At 40.1% G+C, this 23,662-nt stretch overlaps 1 protein-coding gene across 1 annotated transcript in view; it reads right to left on the bottom strand.

Annotated features, from left to right (window-relative positions):
* Nucleotides 1-964: 964 nt before the first annotated feature.
* VPS13A (vacuolar protein sorting 13 homolog A) overlaps nt 965-23,662 on the bottom strand; it is a 286,528-nt gene continuing 263,830 nt past the window's right edge. Inside the window, exons 69-72 of the mRNA XM_065406641.1 lie at nt 10,850-10,935; nt 9,489-9,612; nt 7,732-7,806; nt 965-1,091 (exon numbers count right to left, since the gene is read on the bottom strand). Coding sequence (XP_065262713.1) covers nt 1,041-1,091; nt 7,732-7,806; nt 9,489-9,612; nt 10,850-10,935 — 336 coding nt within the window. The 3' untranslated portion in view covers nt 965-1,040. The remainder of the gene's footprint in view (nt 1,092-7,731; nt 7,807-9,488; nt 9,613-10,849; nt 10,936-23,662) is intronic.

Raw genomic sequence — 23,662 nt, 5'->3', positions numbered from 1 at the left:
TTAAATTATTTTAATATGAACATGATTTTTATATAAAATTTGATTAATTCAGCAGTCTTCTAAAATTTATTAGTTTGTTTTGCATGCAATACTATGTAACCCTAGGAATACTCTTGCATTGAACAGTACTCTTAAACCTCAGGATATACTTCATTATGCAAGTATTCCAACTCCACTCACATAGTTAAAATAAGGTCCGACTACTCACAGCATAATTCCAAAGATTTATCTGTTTCTCCTCTCCCCAGATTATCACTTCCTTTGGTAAACTGACCTGTTCTTTTTTATGAATACCAATGTGTGTGTCATGGGGATCTGAAGCTTTTGCTAAATCTGAGTGGCATATAAAAGAATTTACTAAAAGTGATATTACTATATTTTAAGTTTATCATGAACTGTTCATTTATATAAAAAAATAAAGGAAATAATTCCATGACATTTATCAATAAAAAGCCCCTCTAAGATTAAATATCTGAGTTAGACATTTCTGGTCAGCAGTCATTCTCAATTTTCTTCAAGCCGTAGGAGTAAGTCTGCCTGACCTCTGATGAGTTCATTTGAATTTCAATATAACATAGTGGCTGACACCTATGTGAAAACTGATGGGAGAACTAGAGTTTGAGTATTGATCACCACCTCAAGATGTGCTCCATCTAAAATCACACAGATTATTCTCAAGCTCAGTTTCTGTAGCAGACGTGAAAGAATCAGACATAAGACAACTGCTTGTTTATACTGTATTTGTAAGGAATCAGGTATCTAGATTTAGGTGTCTATAATTTCATAAGTAAAAAACCCGGCAAGCCAAAAGTTGGTAGGAATTTTTTTTTATCACCAGACTATTTTACCTGACTGATTACTCAATTAAAATTTGATTATGATTATATATTATACAGGCAGAATGAAGCTATTACAAACTCTCTTTTTTTTTTTTTTTTTTTGCTGATAATCAAACAGTTTCACATGTTAAACAGCAACTAAAATGCAATAGCCAGAACTGTGCATTCCATGTTCTCTGTGTCTTGGAGCTTCTCCAGTGATTACAACTTTGGATGACTCTCTCTCACTTCTTCCAGTTTAGAAAGGATCCACTGTGGGAGTTAAGAGAAAAAAAAAGTTCCTTTAGTAAAAAGTGTGCCATGCAGTAAAAAATTTGGCTGGGATGGCCAGACATGTCACCATTTAATACCTGGTCCTAATCAAATCTTAACATTATGCAAAGTTCATAATCTACAATAGTATTTCTCTGCCTTTCCTGTCTTTATACTGTCTTTTGAAGTTCAAATTCCAATCTCCCACATGACAACATATGGGACTACTGCTAAGACATCTGGCTAGGCTAAAATTCCAATTACTTAATCTGCAGTTAGGGTTGCCACCAGTCTGGACAGTCCAGTTTTTGGCTTCTGCGTCCGGGTGCCATATATGAACAATAACATTTTAGAAAAGTAATAATTACCACTGTGTTGCATATATCCTGGAGAGACATTATTATTCATTTATATTATCCAAGCATTCTAGGCAAGTCACAGAACAGAGAACGACATGGTCCCTGTCACTAAACAATTATAATTAAATTTTAGAGGTGACAAAAAGAATGAAGATGACAAAGAGTTGGCAGAGGGTGGAACCAGCAAAACTGAGTCTTGCTGCAATATTATCATATTGTTAGTCAGTTTAGGCACAAACATGTTGTTGGTTCTGATAAGCGTTTTCTTTTTAAATGTATTTAAAATTAGGAAAATAAATATACTAGTAAGTCAATGAACACAGTGTGGAGAAATTAGTTTTCAGAAGGGATTTAAATAAGAGGATATTGGCACAGCAGATCGGAGTGGGAAAGGCATTCCCTGTATCACGAGGAGTATGAAAAAAAGGAGATAAAGTCTCCTGGAAGAAAAACAAACAGTGTATCAAGGCTGATAAGAGCCCAGGTTCGATAAATAAATGGGACTGGAGTTATGTGCTGCTCTGTGCCTCAGTTTCCCCATCTGTAAACTGAGGACACTCAAATTCCAAGGCCATAAGGCACCATTGTGATCATCTAGTCTGACTTCCTGTATGACATGGTCCATAGAACTTCCCCAAAATAATTCCTAAGCCTATATTTTTGAAAAACATCCAGTCTTGATTTAAAAATGATCATTGATGGAGAATCCACCATGATCCTGGGTAACTGGTTCCAATGGTTAACTACTCTCACTGTTAAACTTTTTTCCAGTCTGAATTTGGCTAGCTTCAACTTCCAGTCCCTACACAGTTCTATGTTATGAAGAACCCATTTATTAAATATGTGTTCCCCATATAGGTAACTTAACCATCCCCTTTTTACCTAAATAGATTGAGCTCCTTGAGTTTATCGCTGTAAGGCAAGTTTTCTAATCCTTTAATCATTTCTCATGGCTCTTCTCTGAACCCTCTCCAATTTTTCAACATCCTTCATGAATTGTGGACATAGCATTCCAGCAACAGTCGCGCCATACTGGCCTCTTTTGTAAAGTGCTTTTAGATCCACTGATGAAAAGTACTATTTAAGCGCTAGTTATTACCATTATGTAGGTCCTTAAAGGTGAGACTAAGTATTTTAAATTTAATGCAATAGAGAAGATGAAAAGAGAGATTAAAGTCAGTAGGTGACGTGATCAGACTGATGGGCTAGGAAGATCTAGACTGTTTTACTTAATTTTAGATTGGCAAGTATTGAGAAATAGCTCCAATGGAGGATATTAGAAAAGAAATGAACAAACAAAATTCTCGTTAATTTAATTGTGTGTGTGAAAGAGGTTACCAGTAACTGTTGTTCTTTAGGAATTGCCTCTGTGCATTCATACTTGTGGAATCTGATGCCCTAGCACAGAGCTGCAATGTCTGCTGGGGAGACACACAAGAAACCTTGTGTGGAAGTGATGTCTCTCTCTCCTACTGTATATAGGGGAATGTGCACACACACACCCGCCTCAGTTTCTTCTCCCTAACCACAGAGTCCTGATGTTATATAGAACTCTAAGGTAGAGGTAGTGGTGGAGGAGGGGGGGAGGGGGTAACATGAATTCACAAAGGCAACTCCCAAAGAAGAACAGTTACTCGCAAGTAACTTCTCTTTCTTAAAGGGATTCTGTGTACTCCCACTTGTGGGAGTTTACAAGCAGTGCCTCATCTGGAGGATAGTAAGCAAGGATTTCTAAGATAAATATGAACTGTAGCACTGTCTCATATCCCAAACTGGGCATCAGACTGTGATACTAGATCTAGTGAGTAGTGTCTGGTACAAGTCTGCACTGAACCTCTAAGTTTCTGCTTTGTATATCTATCTTAGGGGAACTTGCCTAAGGGACTGTTGGTGTGGTGGCTTTCATGAAGTGGGTCTTTAAAGCAGATGGTACTGCTTCCCCAAGTAAGATGTAACACATTAGACAGCAGATTGTCCTCCACATTGCGAGGTGGAGTGTCTCTGAGTTGGGGTGAAGAATCCTCCCTTACTTTTGAGACAGCCGGTCTGGAAACAAAGGCAGCTATAGGAGATCTGGATATCAGTGCTGAGGAGGCCACTCTAGGGCTATTAGTATGTTTGTTCTGCTCAAAGTGATTAGAGAGGAATAATGTCACCTAGAGTGAGCATCTTGAACTTGAATGTTCATATGTAGGGTAGGGCAGTTTTTCCGTCCTGCAAAGTTGAGATGTCACATTTTTTCCCCATCCCAAAACAGTATGAAAAGTCAGATCAGACCAAAATGTTTCAATAATTTTGAAATGTTTCATTTAGATTTTTGTAACTTTTCAGGGTAAATTAACTACAATTTCAAAATGAAGTCCTTTTGAATAAAAAATGAGAATTTGTTATAAAAATGTCAAAATGGGATGTTCTGAAACTTTTTTCCAAAATGGTTTTCAAATGAAGAGACCTGTTGAAATCCTCTCTAAATTTTGTTTTCAACGAATCAACATTTCCTGATGAAAAAATATTTCTTTGGAAAACTCCTGGCCAGCTCTATTCTTGTTTAAGTCTATGTGACTTCATGTGCAGCTTTCAACCCACACTATCAAAACTGCTGTTTAGAAGCCAGTGTGGAGGGCTGCAAGGACATGCATTGAGGAATACTGCTCCTATACTGCAGAAGTCAGTTACCAATAGGTTTAGGAGATGGCTGATATTGCCTCTGGGACTGCATCCCTTGGTGTTGTGAAAGAGCCTGACTTTGAGACATAATGCTGGGTAGGAAGACTTCATCTAACTCAAGGAAAAGACAGGTGTAAATTTCAGGGAGCAGGCAGCAGCCTTAGTGGCCCATGGATGTTCTCAAGGGCCTCATCACTGAAAAATTATGTATCCGAAGCAGGGGATCTGACATCATTGTTTCCGGCAGAAGAGTATTTGCCATTCTCCTCAATCATTCCTGAAATGGTCTCTGTCAGAAGGTTAAACCAATGCAGCCACCTGATCTTCTGATCAGGTATCATCTGTCTGTTCCTCCAAAGGGAACTTTTATGGTTCTCATGAAGAAGTCTCATCAAATATAGGGAGATCTTACAGAACTGAGGGATCTGGTGTCAGTATGTGACAGCAAGGAAGGCTGTATTGGTGTTGGGTGAGGTACAGGTGCTTGGGAGGGTACACTGGAGCTGGCCTTGTAGTCTTCAGAGGGCTTTCATGGAGTTCTTTATATAGGGTAACATGACATCTGGATCTGAGGTGAGAAGATGACCAGAGTCTCAAGGCAGAGTCAGAAGACCCTATAGACTCATCTTTGAATGGGGTCAAAGATACCCTGAAGCGGTTTCAGGTGAAATTTGGAGAAGTTGGTGCAGGCACAGAGCCAAGCAGCAGAAATGCATGAGGTGGGATAGTGAGTAACTTCAGTGGTGGATCCCAGGCAGGCATGGAGACTTCAAAAGTGTTATCAGGATCTGAACTGGTGAGAAGTCCAAGTTGGTTGATGCCACGATGTGTGGCTCTGGAGGAGTGGGGAGAAAAGGTGACCGTGGTGCCATTTCTGTGTCTCAGAGGCCCTCATGGGTTGGAGAGTACAAGGAAGAAGAGGGCTGGCATTTCCTTTTTCTGTTGTTTTTAACCTCTCTCGTGACAAGATGTTTCCTCTTCTCCTTTGTTTTACCCTAACAGATACCTGCATTGACTTGTGATGCCAAGGCAGAGGCATCGTCACCAGAGGATAGCTCTGAAGTTGGTTCTGAGGGCATTGGTGCCAAATGAGGAGTACACACAGAAATCGCTGCTTTCTGTGTTTTGCGAAGGCCACTGAGGACTTAATTAGCAGTGCCAGTTTGGTCTGTGGTATTGTTTTTGATTTAGCCAGTGCTGGCGGTGCCAAGTAAGGGATTACTCCCAATATAAGGCCTAAGATCTGTCTTGGGCCTAAGACAGAAGGTGGTGCTGAGGCTGGAGCAGCACAATGCATCTTGAGCCCTGTGTAAGAGCACCTCAGTGCAGAGGCTCAGTACCTAGCCCCTTGAAGGCTGTAGGAATTGAGAAGCCAGCTGAGCCTGGAGCCCCAAGCATCTCTCCCTTCTAGTTTGGGGAACGAAGGTGCAACAAACTACACACAAAGTTACCAAGACATAGAAGGCACTGGACATGGGCCTCAGTCTCTGGTATGATAATCAGGCAGGAAAGGAAGCAAACCTCTTGAAACCCTTACAGGGCTCGGGACTCACTCATGGTCCCCATGAGGGAACAAGAGCAAGCTACAGGGTTCTGACAACAATGCTTTTGGTGGCCTCAGAGTATGGCCACCAACTCTTGCTGGTGGCCGCTCTGACAATTTTTCCTAAAATATTTAATTAACTTTAGGAAAAAACAAATGAATATGCACATAGACATATCCAAGTAATTGTCATTTATTTATGTAGGTGGTTTTTTTTGTTTTTTTTTTGCAGACTCAACAATAAAAATAATGTACAGTTGTCTCTATTCTTTACTGGACCTAAACAGAATTGAAACACAAAGAAGGTGTTCTGCATGTTCTTGTCTTTTGTTGTTTCTTTTGCTTTTTTGGTTGCCTTTTTTTTTTAAGACTTTCTGGCTAGTAAGTCTGCTGCTGCTGTGAAAAGTGATGCTTGTATATTAATATCACTTTGTACAGCCTCCCAGCTAGCTACTAAGTCTGCTGTGAAAAGTGATATTAACAAACACACAACTATCACTTTTCTTAGCAGACTTACTCAGCCCCGGCAAGCCAGAGGACAAGTAAGCCCTGGATGGGGAGGTGGGTAGGGAGGCAACGGGGCCAGGGGCGATAGGAGGAATGAATGGGGGACTGCAGGAGGTAGCAGGGGCTGAAGCCTATTGCTTGCGCCCTGCACCCGGGAATGGACCGCGGGACGGAGATGGAGACCTAAGCCACGCGCCTGGAGCTTGCCGCTCACCACCCCAGGTCATCCACTCCAGCATTTGTGTCCCTGCAGAGGGGCAGGGCATGACCCCTGCTGGCAGCCTTGGGGGAGAGGCTGCTGCTTTACCCCTCTGACCCCAATCACCACCCAGGAGGCTGTGGCCACAAGAAAAGCCCCTGGTGGATGCATTTGAGAAACACTGTATACTACTCTACACAAACTAACCATGAGAAAAATAATAAGCTAGACTGAGAGAAGACCTAGCTTAGGGATATGAAAATTAGTTCTGTTCACTGTCTGTGGTGGGAGCAAAAGAATTAAGGCACACACACATAGTGATGACAACAAGCTCATGTGAGATCACACATGCACTCAATGAACATGGCTTTTTAAGGTAGTTTTACAACTCGACATTAGGAGCACCCTATCTCACAACTGCGAATACGCAGAGGCACTAAAAGATGAATCTGCGGTTCAGGAAGATAGGAATGAATCACACTGACCAGAACCAGATAGAGAAGTTGTGCAAGTTTCCTCCACATGGATTTGGCAGCTTACCAGTAGTTCAAATCTGACCTGCAAACCTTCTCTTCCACGTGTGGCTTGCTATTTAAACCAAACTAGTAGAATGGTTCTGTGATGCAAATAAATGCCCTCTAGGGACTGGGATGCATCCTCCAGTCTCATCTTCACTTTTCACCAAAGCTACACTGCATTTTGATTTCTATCAGTGAAAGACTAATACACTGAAACCCAGTATTTTAACTGGCTCTACTATATTACTCGTTGCTTACTACTCACACAGTCAAATCAATAATCTTACAGAAAATAAAGTCTTACATGGGCCTAAACAAGGAGATATTTTGCATTAGATCTGTGCATTTTTGAAAAGTAAATACTAACTAGTTTATTGTTGGTCTCTGTTTGTTTAGTAGCCATGTAGAATTATTGGATTCTGACCAAATAAAGCAGCTTCATTACAAATGTGTTCCCCAAAAAAGTTTACTGTAAAAACAACTATAAGTAATTGTGTGTAACGATGTGTAGAGGAGTTTTTTATTGTGTGTTCTGAAATACTGTAATTCACTGCACAATAAATTAAAAAAAATGCAACTACAAATTTTCTACCCCGTCCACTAAGACATCAACTATTTAAGCTATGAGCACCGTAACCTATTCATGGGGGAAATGTCACATTATTTAATCATCTGCCCTGAGAAAACAGAGACGCTGAACCTGCAGTCCTCAGGGTCGTTTCCCTCAATAAACACTAAGTATGGAACATTTCTTCCTTACCATGTCAATGCTCCTATGAAGTCAGGCTTTTTAACAAAAGTATAGTACTGTATTACTATAATTTAAATAGCAGTTGCTTGTATTTACCTTGGCATCTTCTGGAGTCCTAAAATTAATTATTTTTCCAAACTCTTTGGCATGAAATACGGACTTAACTCGTTCCTACAAAACAAACAACTTAAAGTTAAGATATGACCTTAATTTTTCTAACGTTAATGAATGTATAACGCTTTTATACTCTGATTGCTCTACAAAAGTGACCTTCAAAGTGCAGTCTACATAATAAACCAATTTTTAATCAAAAAACCTACTTTACAACATATCACTCTGTTTAATACACTGTAGATCACTTTAAATATTTATATCTATAAAATAATCTACTCTACCTGGAAAAGGCAGGTTAATAAAAGCAAAATGTAATGTGCTAAATTTTCTGTGTAATAATGGTCTAAAGTAAACTACGTAAGAACCTATGTGTACTGGAGCTAAATTTAACTGTTTCTTGACAGTTCTCTCATATATGGACACAATTTTTCATGTACGGACTCACTTTCATAGTGAATTCCATTTTAGGATCAATTCCTCATCTTGGTTGCTGCTAATCCATGGAGAGGACATTACACTCCTATGACCCTTATTGTCAGACACTCAGCTGAATAAAAAAGGTATTCCTGAGTGAGTCCAAATCTTCTCCCAAATTCCATTCCTCTCAGGAAAAGGATACCAGACCCTTTGCCAAGTAACTCTTATGCCAGGGGCTCTAGGGAGGGTATTTAGACTTACCCAGATAAAACCCTGATCTGGGAAGACAGCCTTTCCTGTTGTGTCCCAGGTGTTGAAGAGTAGTGACCCTCTTTTACTACAGTGTCTCCAGAGGAGTGTTAGTGTGTGTAGGAGGGGGATGTAGGACCCCCAGGAAGCTGTCAAGACTCTAAGAGTATGTCTACACTGAACTATAAGACCAAGCTTAGATTCAGGCTTGAGTCCAACCCCCCTTCCGTCTACACACAATTCTCTGAGACTCGGACTCAGATCTCAGGTTCTAGGACCCTGCAGTGGTGGAGGGCTTGAGCCAGAGTCAAGCCAGGACCCTCATGCTTTGAGCCCTATTGCTTTACAGTGTAGATACAGCCTCCCACCCACTCGGGCCCTGGGAGTCCACCAAAAGTATCCTATACTACCATAATCTTTCTTTGTCCTCTCTATCCCAAGAATCTTCAATCAACTCCAGGGAAACAGAAGTAATCCGCCCCCCCCTTGGTGTAGGGTCAGCTGCCTTGAGTCTCACTAACCCTGAGCTTATATTGAAGTGTAGACATATCCTAAGCCTCTTTACTATGGCTGACTGAGGATCTGCAGAGCTGGAAGCAATTACTGCAGAGATCTTTTTCTGTAATTCCTGAGAGGATATCTTGGCAGATATGGCTGGTTCTACCACACTGAGAGCAAGGGCAGCAAATACAGAAAAAGAGATCTGCAGGTGATCTGTTTAGGGTACAATCCTACCTGGGGAAATGTTTGTTTGTTTATTTTAATAAACATTTTCCCCAGAGAAGAAAAGTGTCTGGATGGAAGGTGAAAAAAAGGTGAATGGGGAGAAGGAAACTCCCCTTGCCATCACCCAAAATTGACTTTAAAGACTGGAAATTGAAAAATTAAATTGGGAAAGCTGAGTTGCCATTCTGATCCACTCGCTAGAGGAAAGTTAGTTTGCGATATGATCAAGCCCCCACAGACAAGTCTGAGCTGCCTCCTTAAATGTGTCAAAAGGTTACTTCAGAAAGAAAAAAAATTAAGTGATACTTTCACATTTCATTCTACTACTAGCCAGGCATCTACCCTACCTTGGCTTCAATGCGTAATCTTCTTCCATCAACAATGAATGGCTCTTTGGTAAACTCATCGTAAGTGTACTGCCACTCACATGTCAGCTGTCCAAATGTTCCTTTTGTCACAAACAAAACACCACTAAAAAGAGTAAAATAGAATAAACAGTTCAAAAATGAAAGCAGAAAATAAAACGGTATGAAATACTTCTCCTCCCCGCACCAAAGAAATTAGGAACTAAATGTTAGGTGCAGTGAAGTGGTCTTATTTCAGATAGTTTCCCACAAGCTACATGCAACAACCACATAGTACAACTTTTGAAAAGACACACAGGGACATTCAGGAAAGTTAATCCAAATTAACTTTTAAAGTGCATTAGTTAAATTACATTAAACCCCTTTCTGGATGCTGTTATTCAAAATTAAAATGGCCTTAATTCGGTTTAGCATAATTAACTTTGGAGGTGAATTCAGGTAAATCAAATTAAGGCTACTTTAATTCTGAATAATAGTATCCACATAGAGGTTTAATGTGGTTTAACTAACGCACTGCAAATTCATACCTTTAGTTAATTCGGATTAATTTTCCTAGATATCCCAGTGTAGACAACTCCTAAATTCTGCAGGTTCCTGTGCTTATTTACAATAGCATCTATCAGCATCTTTCTTTTATGCCAAGGCAGCAACTCTATTTCTAACTTGATATTCTCAGAGGAAACATAGTCCCCAGACAGAAAAAATGAAATGATTTATGCTCCACTATTAAATATGTTTGAGTCTTGGAGGAAAATTCCATTCCTTTATTACTGAGTATCTTTACTTAGATTCCAGTCCTGCAATGTGCTTTACACAGGTGGATCCCTGAGTCCATATAGAATCCCACTGTCTTCATCCTGACTAAATATTCAATTTATCTATCTCAGTTACAGAAAACATGAAAGCAAGTTAGTCATCCTTGGATTATAGAAGCTACACACGTGAGGCATATGATAATATATTCTTTGCCAAACTGGCAACAAAAGAGTCATAGATAACAGGATGCCAGATGCATTTTTTCCTCTCTCTCTCTCTCTCTCTCTATATATATATATATATAAATAGAGGAAAAAATGCATCTGTGCATATTATATATATATATACACACACACACACATTTTATATATATATATATATATATATATATAAAAAAAACACACACAAAATCTCCATATATCCAAAGGTGTGAACATATATGTATAATGTATATCTCCATATATACACGTGTAAACACATACTTACCAAAATGATAAAAAATTAGTTGTTTATCTAAAATAATTATCATTCCAACAGTTTGGTGGTACATTTTAAAGTATTTACTATTCAAAGGGAAAAGCCTTTACCTTTTTGTTATCATTAACAAATCTGTATTATTGACCATGGCATGTGTAATATATCTGAGTTTTGCAAATCTTCCATTTTCAATTTTCTAGAAGAAAAAGAGAAAGTGTTATAGCATTCCATAAAATACATTAATTCATTTCCTGCTCATAACTCAATTTCTAATCTGAATAAAAACAGCTTACTATAACTGAACACAACATTGTACCTTCTATCCAATAAAGAGCTACCTACCAAAACAAATCAGAACACAACTAAAATTTTGTGACATTTTGCATTTGCCATGAAGATATGATCTTTAGACACAAGAGCTTTAGACAATTTTATGTGAAATTGATTTCTGTTAATACAGATAGGCAAATAAATGTAAGTTTCCATTGGGATCAGCCCTGTCCAAAGCTGGATGCATCAACAAGGTCTTGATTCCAAAACAACTCTACAGAAGAATTTTGAACTCAAATTTTCCCATACTTACAGTGCACTGCAATATAATTTAAATTAAAAGGAAAAAATAAATGGATTCCCAACATAACTATGGTATGACTCTAGGACTCTTTAAATTAGGATCAACCTGATTACCACTAACACATTAGAATCACTATCACTGGTAACTGAACTGAATTCAACTCCATACAAGAATCCCAGATCATCTATAAGATCAGATTAACTTCAGGACACTTCTTAGGTACTGGAAGTCACATGATGGGCAGCATGCTTCTGCATTCTCCGTGCATTTTCCATAACATACATACATACTCATTTACAGTAGTTTGTGAATACTGTAGCTGAATCTTCTCACTATTCATGAGTGAATTGTATTTAAAATGGCGAAATCCATGATATCAGACTCTTCAGTTTTAAATGCTGTGGCTCTGTAAACTTAGTACTAATTGGCAGCTTCTGGAAGCCTGAATTTCAGAGGAATGAACAACTATATAAAAATGTAAAACAGGTTTCTCCTTCAGCTTCAACTCTGGCACAGCTCCTTTGCTTGCAGTGACTATGTTCCAAAAGTATTCTGCTTAGCCTAAGAAATTTGTTCTAATTTGGATCCTGTGTTGCTGGGAAATAAGGACAAGAGCTGTTTACTTTCTCTTTTTTCCATTAGAGCGCACACAAACATCCCCTTTGTATTACTGTTTTTTTTTAAATGAAAAACAGAACAGTTAACCAAAAAAATAGTCCTTGAAATACTGTAGACACAAAAGTTTCCAAAATCATTTGTAAGATTCATAGGTCAATCCTCTCTCAAGTTAAAAGAATAGAGCCAAGTGGCCACGATTGATTACCACTTGAAACCACTGTTAATGTAATAAAAAAAAATTAAAAAGTCCTACAGTGAGACTGGAGATTTCTATTACAAGCAAACAGCAGTGAAAAACACTATTTTAGTGGCTAATAAATTTATTATAAAATAACACCAGAACAATGAAAAGATGATCACCTAAGGCCTTCTTAACATTTGCTTATCCATGTCAAGGTTCTAAGTTTATACCAGGAATTATTTTATTCAACAATCTTCCATAGCTGCACCTAACGACTGGACAAAGGAAACATTTAAAATATAATTTAAATTAAAGAACTGAAAACTGAGCACACTCAGTCAACAACTCTTCAAATCCTGTGGTGAAATCTGGGCTCACTGAAGTCTATGGCAAAACTCTCGCTGATTTTAATAGGAGCAGGATTTCATCCTCACTATTTTCCTAATAAAACTAAATTATTCCTTCATAAAGATTTGAATTTTACATACTTTAGTTATCTACAGTACAATTTCATTATACATTTCTAAAAAAAGCCTTGTCCACGTTGGTCAAGGAGACCGTTCTATAAACTTGTTAGAAACAAGAGACTTTAAACACATTTCTAAGTGAGCTTAGCCTTTATCCTAATGTGGGTGGAGTACAGAAGAAAGAGGGCAGAGGAGTTTTCATGTCTATTTGGGCACTGACTTCTTTTAGGAAAAAAGGAGTATTTTTTAAACACGCATTTACTGACGTATTAAAATCCCTATGTAAACAAAGCAGTTACAGCATTAACACATTAGTTTGCTGAGGTAAACTCTATGGGGGAATGTAAGGTTTACCTCAACCAGCTAACGTATTAAACATACATCTTTTTACCTAATGTGGACATAGTCGTTGGTCTTTCCACTAAGGCTATGTCTACACTACAAAGATAAGCTGACTTATGTTAGGTCGACTTACAGCCACCACAGGAATTACTGCGGTGGCTGATGTCCACATTACCCTCCTTCTGTCGGTGGTACACGTCCTCACCAGGAGTGCTTCCACCGACTGAAGAGGGGCAGTGTGGGGGACTGAGCGCCAGGGCTCTAAGTTCCACGCTGCTCCCCACCAGAAGCCCAGCTGCCCCCTAGGGGGCTTCTGGCCTCCACGCTCCCAGCTGTAAGTGGGATGCTGGGGGAGCTACCAGGACTTCTCGCCTCCACGCTCCCAGCTGGGATTGGGGGAAAGCCTGGGCTTCTTGCGTCTGGTGGGGAGATCCGCACCGGGAGTCCAGCATGGAACCAGGACCCCAGGGGGCAGCAGGGAGCCCAGGAGGCAGCCCAAGCAAGGAGCCTGGGTGACAGCCAAGCTTGGAGCGGAGACCGGGCAGCAGCAGAGCCGTGAAATTGACAATTATGACAGCCAATAGCCGATGTAAGGAATGCAGTGTATACACAGACACTGTGTCACCCTGACTACACTGACATAAGCCTTATGCCTCTCATTGAGGTGGTTTTATTATGTGAGTATAGCAGGGGAGTTACATCAGCTGAGTTTTGTCGCCAAAACTGTAGTGTAGACAAGGCCTAAGACTGTCATAATTAGACAATCAGTACCTATTAAGGTGATGATTTGTGTGATGTGGATGCCTATCCACTGGAAACTGAACTGAGGCAACCAATTTGTTTCACAGAGTAGACCAATTTGTTTCACAGCGTAGACCTAAAGTATGTAAAATTCAAATCTTTATGAAGGAATAATTTAGTTTTATTAGGAAAACAGTGAGGATGAAATCCTGCTCCTATTAAAATCAGCGAGAGTTTTGCCATAGACTTCAGTGAGCCCAGATTTCACCACAGGATTTGAAGAGTTGTTGACTGAGTGTGCTCAGTTTTCAGTTCTTTAATTTAAATTATATTTTAAATGTTTCCTTTGTCCAGTCGTTAGGTGCAGCTATGGAAGATTGTTGAATAAAATAATTCCTGGTATAAACTTAGAACCTTGACATGGACGTCAACTTATCTCCACTGACCCCACTTAAAATTAAACCATTGCCTCAAAGGCTTCATTATCAGTCATCTTCTTCCAATTGGTAGGTTTTTGTTGTTGTTTTGTTTTAAATAAACAGTACTGACACAGATACATCAAAAGCAACATAACTTTACAATGAAACCTATTTTTGGTAAAGGATCAGAAAATATGTAGGAAACAATCTATACTTGAAGAGGATAGATGAGATAACAGCTATTGGTCTTTTCCATTTCTATCTTTATGCCTAGTATCTTATAATTTCACTTACTTTTACAAAACTGCTGTGATTAACATTTTACTGGTGAGAATGCCATATTTAAATATAGGTGTAAGGTTTAACTCCCAATACCTACATGCATGTATGTATTAAGAGCAAGAAAGGGACATTACAACATTTAAAAAAAAATTCCTAATTTACCATTTTGATTCAAACTACATATGAGAGATTCTATGGGTGCATGTTGGAGTAAAGTATTAACAGAGGAAGGCTCCTGAAATAAATTGAACTGTACCTATTGAGTGAAGAAACAAATATTTATTTAAAGGTGTGTTCTGCATTATTCAGCTATAAATATTTTGGAGGACGATAGTATCCCAGAACACTATGATAAAGTAAAACTCTTAGTGGTGGAAGGATAAGAACTCTCAATGATTGTTTCTTTAAAGCTGTGAAACAAACACTGAAGAAACATTTGCTAATGTGAAAGAAACGTTCTGTAGTCCTGGGTCTGAAACTATTCAATATTTTCATTAATGACATGGAGAATGAAGTGGAGAGTATGCTTACAAAATTTGCAGATGACAGCAGGCTGGAAGCGGTTGCAAGCACTTTGGAGGACAGAATTAGAAATCAAAACAACACTGACAAATTGTAAAATTGGTCAGAAGTCAACAAGATGAAATTCAATAAGGACAAGTATAAAGTAATATAGTTAGAAGGAAAAATCAAATGAACAGTTACAAAATGGGGAATAATGGGCAAGGTGGTAGTACTGCTGAAAAGGATCTGAGGGTTACACATCACAAATTGAATGAGTCACCAATGTGATACAGTTGCAAAAAAAAAAAAAAAAAAAAAAAAAAAAAAAAGCTAATATTCTGGGGCTCATTAACAGAAGTGTCATATGTAAGACACGACACACAATTGTCCCACTCTACTAGGCACTGGTGAAGTCTCAGCTGGAGTACGGTGTCCAATTTCAGGGGGACCACACTTTAGGAAAGATGTGGATAGACTAGAGAGAGTCCAGAGGAGAGCAACAAAAATGCTAATATGTTTACAAAACCTACGAGGAAAGGTTAAAATAAACTGGGCATGTTTAGTTTTGAGAAAAGAAGACTGAGGAGGGACCTGATATCAGTCTTCAAAGATGTTAAGAGCTACTATAAAGAGGATGGTGATCAACTGTTTTCCATCTCCACTGAAGGTAGGCTTAATCTGCAGCATGGGAGATTTAGTTTAGATGTCAGGAAATTTTTTTCTAACTGTAAGTGTAGATAAGTTCTGGAACAGGCTTCAAGGGAGGTTGTGGAATTTTCATCATTGGAGTGCAGGGGACTGGACTAGATGACCTCTTGAGGTCCCTTCCAGTCCTATGATTCTATGAGATATGAGCCTTTCCGAGGCAGTACAGGCAGCACTGGTGGTTGTTGCTGACTGAAAAGGAGTGGGGGCAAGAGATGCAATTCTTAAAACCCAGGAGCCTGGGCATAATCTAAGTCCTGCTCTGAGAACCTGGGGGATCCCCTGGGGTGAAGATTCTAACTAACTTCTTATCTAACTACAAAAACTACTAACAGTAACTTTTAAATATTTACAGGAAAGAACATAGAAGAGAATCCGTTTCGGACACCAGAGGATTCCAACTCAGGTAACGTGTAGCAAGAAGGAATGGGAGAGGCATCGGTCCGCACCACCTCTTATACTCTAGGTACGGAGGACAAGGAGACAAACTGCACAGGAGCGGACCAATGGACATTACTTGCTAGAATTCTCTCTTCTCGGGCACATGGAGTACACAATGGAATACACACAGACCAGCACTCGAAGAACCCGCTGATTTGAGCAAATGTTTCATTGATTAGATGTAAAAAAGAGGACAAAAATGATCTGTGAAACTGGACCCCCAAAACAAGTATCTAAAAATCGAAGCACAGGTCCACTTCCCACTCTGTGCAGCTTATTCTTGCTAGTAGCACAGATTACCCATGCATATGAAGTTTCTGGCATATATGGTACCACTGTTGGGTAATGGGGGAGATACACACCCACACACACACTCACTCTTTTGGAGAGCGTGGAGCTTCTCATAGTTCTGAAAGTAGGAGATGGAGTAAGAATAGAGGTAGCAAAACTGCACTTTACTGTTTCTTTGCAATGTATGGATTGGCACCTGGCAATTGCCAACAGTATGTGTGATGCCCAATCAGAAGCTGGCCCACATACATTTGATTGATTTAAGAGCCATCTTAATTAAGTGAGGCAAAATGGGGGTGGGGGAGGATGGGGGAACCAGAAAATTGCTACAGATTAAATAGCAGTTGTGAATCTGTTAGGACACACTTCTTTGCACTCAGCTAACCAGCCATGCTAGCCGAACATACTGAAAAGTACACTACCTGACAATCTTCTCAGTTTCTCTCCTCATTCATCACTAATGGGTAACGCCTTCCACTTGTAGAATCTGGAAGTGGTCCAGTGTTGTTGCTGGAGACTCCAGAACTAAGCCCAGTCTTCAACTCAGACCACCAGAAGAGTTCTTCCAAAGCTGCAGAAATACCCCACCAACAGATTACTAGCATTAAGATAACTTGGTATCCTAATAATTTTAAGGTTATTTATATATATATCTGAGTCTCCCTTTAGAGAAAAAAATTCAATTGTAAAAAATTGTATTCTGGTCATTTACCAACTACTAGGATGGGCTGAATGAGGAGAGAAGTTGGTAACAGAAAGAAAATTACTAGGTAAGAAATTTGTCATTCTGCTGCACAGCTTTCCCTCCTCATACATCACTAATGGGAAATAGCAAGCAATGAATCGCAGAAGTAGGGGAGAGGATGAAGAGAGTCTTTATTATTATTATTATTATAGTAGAATAACAGGCAAAGAGAAGTTCACCCCAAAAAGCAAGAGCTTTGTAATTTAACATTACTTGGGAGCCCATCCAGTAACACCTTCTTACCTACTTTGCAAATCTCCCTTGAGGCTCAAACTTTTTCCACATAATACCACCAGGGATCTTGTAGAGGGAGACTTTATTCTTCCTTTGTGAATAGTTTCCCAGATATGCAGCATGCCAAGTGTTGCAGGATTTTAACATATTACCCACAGCAATGTTGAGGCCCTAAATGCCCTGGCATTTTGGATGGAATGAGATGAACGGAGTACAGTTGATATGTGTACTCAATATGCTTGATATATATTTTTACAGTGCTAGGAATGCCAATTTATACCACAACGTTCCAAAGGGGTGCTAGTGATTGAAACAAAATAATGGGAGAACCATTTCCCAGGAATTGTAGAAAGAATTTACATCGAACAGAAAGGTTTCTGGAGGTGTAAGAACAACATTTTATACATAACAATAGTAATGTGGTTCTTGTATTGATACAGAAACCAATTCTATACCCTGTCTTTCAGAGGTAATACCAACTAGAAAGGCCTGCAACAGACTAATCTGTCATTCTGAATAATCCTGAAACTTGATGATACTCAGCTGGGAAGTCTGATGTGCCTGCCTAAAGAATGGTGCTATGGCAGTTACCACGTCTTGTAAAGGTACTTGATTGTAGGACTCCAAGCAACCATTCTGTAAAAATTCTAGTGTAGCGCAGATCACTAGTTATTATTACTATTTGTACTGCAGTAGCATCTAGAGGTCAGGGCCCTACTGTGCAGGTTACTATACAAATAAAGAGACAGTCTGTGTCCCAGAGAGCTTTCTATTTCCCCCTTACACCAGAAATAATTTTGACCATACCAATAAATGGAATTTCCTGATTCAGTTCTGTTTGAATATAAAAAAGTACTGATCGATGAGGCTAATAGAGAAACCCTGCTGAACTACACACCTCTCTTCTGATGCCCAGATTGTTAATTGTAGGTTATCCAGGTCTGGATGAAGAAGACAACCCTGCTTCAAGAAGTCTGGTGCTTTCTTCAGGTGGAATGGAGGTTCTATGGCTATCTATCAAGTCTGAAGTGCATCCTGGGCCAACAGGGGACTAGGAGGATGACGTTGGCTCTCCCTTTTCCCTCTTTTCTATATCCTTTGTGTGAACGGTCTTAAAATCATCAGATTCTTCTGAGCCCAGGGCTTGATTTCCATTTCCAAAAAGAAGTTTGACCTCTGGGAATAGCCCTTCCAAAACCAGGAAGTAAACTGTCATGTTTGAATCATAAACCTCTAATGGGAAGCAGGAGGCAAATTCTCCTGTGATCACCACATATCTACCCACTACATGGTTTCTTGAGTCTTCTTCTGAAGTAACTGGTACTGGCAACTATCAGACAGGATACTGGACTCGATGGACCACTAGGTCTGAATCTGTGTGGCCAAGTTTGTGTGTGTTTGTTCAGATGTGCCACTGATAGGGCTCTTGAAGTGAAGTAAAAGCATGTGTACTCAGAGATTTTAGAAACACCTCTTCCAGATTGGCATATTGTCCATGAACAGACATAAATTCATAACTTGCAATGTGTGTCTTGCTGTGATTAACAGCCATTTTTTAGGACTCGGGGTGCAGAGGGTAGATCAAAAGGAAGATTTTGTACAAGAATTATGAGCTCTCATACACAAATGCTCCTTTAGTCTTTATCATGGTGAGAATTTTGTTAGATTGGGAAGAAAATATATATAGATTTTCTTGGGAGCTTCTTCTCCAGAATTTTAACTCTGATTGGGGAATGGTCCCTTCTTGAATACTCTTGGTGTTGACTATGCTGGCTTTGATAGTGAGGGTAGAGGCCTCTCTGCTATCTCGGTTACTCCACTGATTTTTCTGTTTCCCTGAACAGTTCCTCATCTGTAAATTTGCATGCCCAAGATATCTGTTTAGGATGACCCTATTGCCAACATGACTTCCTTGTAGCTACTGAATTAGGAACCACTGCTCTTGTGACGAGTCACATCAAATGATTTGACCTGAATAGAACCAACGGCCCCTCATTCCAAATCTTTGTCTTAATGGTTATAGCTGAGGCACTAAAATTGCTGTGTAGTATGTCTTCACTCTTATTCTCCCTGGGGTCTTTTGGAAAAAAGTCACACCTTCAGAACGGAACTATGTCTTCCGCTGGTGGGAATCCTGCTGCAACAACCTCAGGTTCACAGAACTTATGAAATTCCTTTATGTTTAACTTTTTTTTTGATGGTGTGTTTGTGGTACTTCCCCTGGCTGTGTATGGGGAGAGGTAGCGCACTATACATCATGGTGTGGGAACCCATCAACCAACGAGGGGTACTGGTACAGACACCCTGATTGTGGGAATAGCCTGCTACACATTCCCAAGCACCTGAAAGGATGCCTGCCTGCTTTCCCAGGCTGGCTAGCTCCTTTCAGACTGACTTAGTATCACTCAGGGTAATACTCTGAGTAAAGCAGGGGTCATTTTGAACACGGAAAGGGATTTCTCACTAACCTCCCTGTATTCCCATTATAGTGCAGCTATCAAAGAAATGAAATACTCACGTGCCTCCCTTCTGATCAGTGTCTGGAATGCTTGTGACGTTTTAATGTAAGCTAGCCAATGGAAAGTGGGAAGGGTGGAGAGAGAGACCCCTTCCCACTTATCAGACTGAGCACCTTTCCCTGGTAGAGTAAGGATCTGTGGGCTGAAAGCCAGACAGGCACAAGTCCCATTAGACTGCAACCTGAAGCAGGGCTTCACAGGAGAAACATGCTTCTCTGACCACACATACTGCAGGGTGGGAAAGGGGCGGTGAGCCTGACAGAGAGGCATTGTGAAAGAGCCCCTCTGAGGAGAAAAACCCCAGCAAAGATTCCCTCTCACCCCAAGGGTTAGAAGGCAAAGGAAAAAGGCTTTAAACCACAATTTGTACATGGTTTACTCATTAACAATACATATTGGTAGTTTACGAAGAGACACTTGCTTCTGCTTTTTTGGGACCTGAAGTCTCTGGAATTTACAAGACTTACCCCATATTGCTTGTTCAGGGGTTCTTCTCTCTGTGGGAATCTTCATGCTCCTTGTTGAGTCTCCCATGGTCGAGTCATGGCTTCAGTCCGGGGTCAAGGACCTACACACTTCTCCCACTCAAAACCCAAGGACCTGGCAGAGTGAGGGTTAGCAGCTTGTGGCAGCAGGGCAGCAGAAGCTCGCCTTCTCAAGCCCGTATCTTGGCAGAGCCAGGGCAGAAGGTAATAGCTTGCCCTCTAAGCATTCTGAGAAGCTGCCTAAACATCTTGAGTTGGCTTGATGCTTGTACGGCTTCTCTGCTGCCGCAATGAAGGAGAGAGGAGCCCATTCAAGAGGTGCTATTCCAGGGAAACCAGAGGCCTAATTCCTCACCACAGAAAAGAGAGAGAGGAGCTAGAAGCTGAAATGAAGTCGTTATTGCATGAAAACTAATGAAAAAATTAAACTTATAAAACAAAATGCTCATGAGAAACTGAACAGCCAACTTGTCCTGCAGCTGGAGGCAGAAAATCTGGTGGCTAGGAAGCGCTTAGTCCTGGAGACCCCATCAACAACAAAGGATTATCTCTGAATTCCACAGGTGAAAGTATTTTAGTGATGAATATGAGAAGCTGTGCTATAGTAAATAGTTACAATATAGTAAACAAGTTAATTAAATGCACAGCAAGCCTTAATCCATGTTTATGTAGTCTGGTAACTTTAACTGTCTAAAATAAGTCTTAGTAGTACCAAGTACAAATCCTTCACCATACTCATATCAAGCTGTTATATCAACTAGAATATAGATACCCTGTATAACACAATCAGAAATCCTTCATGGCATCAGTTTAAATGAACGAACTGTGCATGACATCACAAGTTCAACAAGTGTACCTAAAGCCTTAATAAACAAAACAAAAATAAAAAAATGGTGAACAGAATTTGCTACTCCAAGCTAAATTATAACAATAGCAGCATGTTTCTGTTTCTGCTTTACTTGTGCAAACAAAACTGCTAACTTCAGTAGGAGTTTTTGGGTGTATAAAGAACAGAGATCAGGGCATAACTGTATTTATATTTGATACTGTTAATTATCTATCATACTGTTTGTTTCTGAGTCTTTGGAGAAAAATGGTACCTCTGCTAACATCAGGCTATGTCAATCTGTTGTTACTTGCTCTAAGCATGGAGTATTCCTTTTCCATCTACAACCCTATTCAGAACAGGCTATTTGCGGTGGGAGCAGGTGAAACATCCAAACACAAATACATTTTTTTCCGGATTTGATAAAAACAGTGCTTTAAAAAGTGCAATTATGGTCAGAAAAAGTGACATTTTAAAAATGGCTCCATATTTTATATATAGAGAGAGACAAGGTAGGAAAGGTATCTTTTACTGGACCAACTTCTGTTGGTGAGAGAGACAAGCTTTCTAGTTACACATGACCTGAGAAAGAGCTCTGTGTAACTCAAAAGCTGGTCTCTCTCACCAACAGAAGTTGGTCTAATAAACCAACATGTCTACAACACACAACTCTGCTTTTTACTATTCTTAGTACTGCAGAACCAACAGAACTATAGGAGACTGAGCAGAATTCTTTACAGGATCAGTTTATACTGATTATGATCCAAATTCAGAATCTTTGCCTCAAGATGTCAAGTGGTATTTATGTCTCGAACGCACATTAACTATACACCTCTAATACTTTGACTGCATCAGGAATACTAGTGATAATATAAGAACATACAAAATGCTATACTGGGAAGACGACTGGTCCATCTAGCCCAGTATCCTGTCTCTGACAGTGGCTGGTGCCAGATGCTTCACAGGAGATGAACAGAACACAGCAATTATCGAGTGATCCATCCTGTTGTCCAGTCCCAGCTTCTGGCAGTTGGCGGTTTAGGGACATCCGGAACATGAGGTTACGCCCCTAAACATCTTGGCTAATTGACATTGATGGACCTATCCTCCATGAACTTCTCTAATTATTTTTTTGAACCCAGTTATATTTTTGGTCTTCACAATGTCCCATGGCAACGAGTTCCACAGATTGACCACGCGTTGTGTGAAGAAGTACTTCCTTTTGTATGTTTAAAATCATATTAATTTCATTGGGAAACCCCTAGTTTTTGTGTATCTGAAGGGGCAAATAACACTTCCCTATTCACTTTCACCACACCATTCATGATTTTATAGACTTCTATTATATCGCCCGTACTCATTTCTTTTCTAAACTGAAAAGTCCCAGGCTTTTGACTCTCTCCTTGTATGGAAGCTGTTCCATACCACTCATCATTGTTGCTCCTCTCAGTGCCTTTCCAGTTCTAATATATCTTTTTTTGAGATGAGGCCAGCAGAATTGCACACAGTATTCAAGAAGTGGCCATAGCATGAACATATGAGCCAGAATCACCACAATTTAGAAGGAACGGTTACTTACTTTAACTGTGCTTCTTTAAGATGTGATGCAGATTTGTATTCCACTTAGGTGTGTGCGCACCCAGAGCACCAGACGTGGCGAATTTTGTCTTGCAGTACCTGTAGGTGGTGGCGGTGGTGACTTGTGCTCATAGCCCCTCCCTTGGCTATATGAGGCAGTGCTGTCTCGACACTCCTCAGTTCCTTCACACTGAATGCCCAGAAACTAGATTCCGATGCAAAGGGGATGGAGGGTGGATCATGGAATATATGCCTGCACCACATCTTGAAGCAGCACAGGTACAGTAAGTAACTGTTTCTTCTTCTTTGAGTAGATGCAGCCATGTAGTCCACTTTGGTGACTCATGAGAAGTATCCACAGAAGACGGGGCTTGGAGTCTATCTAAACAAGGATTCCAGGACTGCTCTCCAAAAGTCTGCATCAGCTCTGGATGATGCCGTAATGGCATAATGGTTCCTAAATGTATGTATCGACAACTACAGGACAGCCCTGCAAATGTCCAATACTGGGACGTCACCAAGGAATGCTATTGATTTAGGTTGCACTTTTGCAGAATGAGCTCGCACCTGCTAAGGTGTAGTCAAAGCTATTACATATGCACTACTGATAAAGGATGTTACAATCCGCATATGACACCAACAGGCGAGGCGAAGCACAAAATGGTTTAGTTTAGTTCTGTCCAGATAGAAGGCTAGACATCATCTCACATCTAATGTATGGAGACGCTGCTGCTCTAGAGGTGAATGCAGCTTAGGAAAGAACACAAAGAAGTGACAATCCTGGTACCCATGGCTCACCATGGACAGCCCCCGACGTGGACCAGGTGATGGAGAGTGAGAGAAGGAAGAACCCAACCTTGACACCAAGGAGTGTTGGGATTCGAGGGATAAAGGTGGAGGCAGTCTTGAGGGTGAGAGTAATCGTTCCGACTCATGTCACCCAGAAAGAGGAAGGGACTGGCACAGATGGC

Source organism: Emys orbicularis, chromosome 6 (assembly GCF_028017835.1).
Source record: "Emys orbicularis isolate rEmyOrb1 chromosome 6, rEmyOrb1.hap1, whole genome shotgun sequence".
NCBI lineage: Eukaryota > Metazoa > Chordata > Testudines > Emydidae > Emys > Emys orbicularis.
The sequence above is the reverse complement of the archived record's forward strand: the minus strand, read 5'-3'. Positions and strand labels throughout refer to the sequence as shown.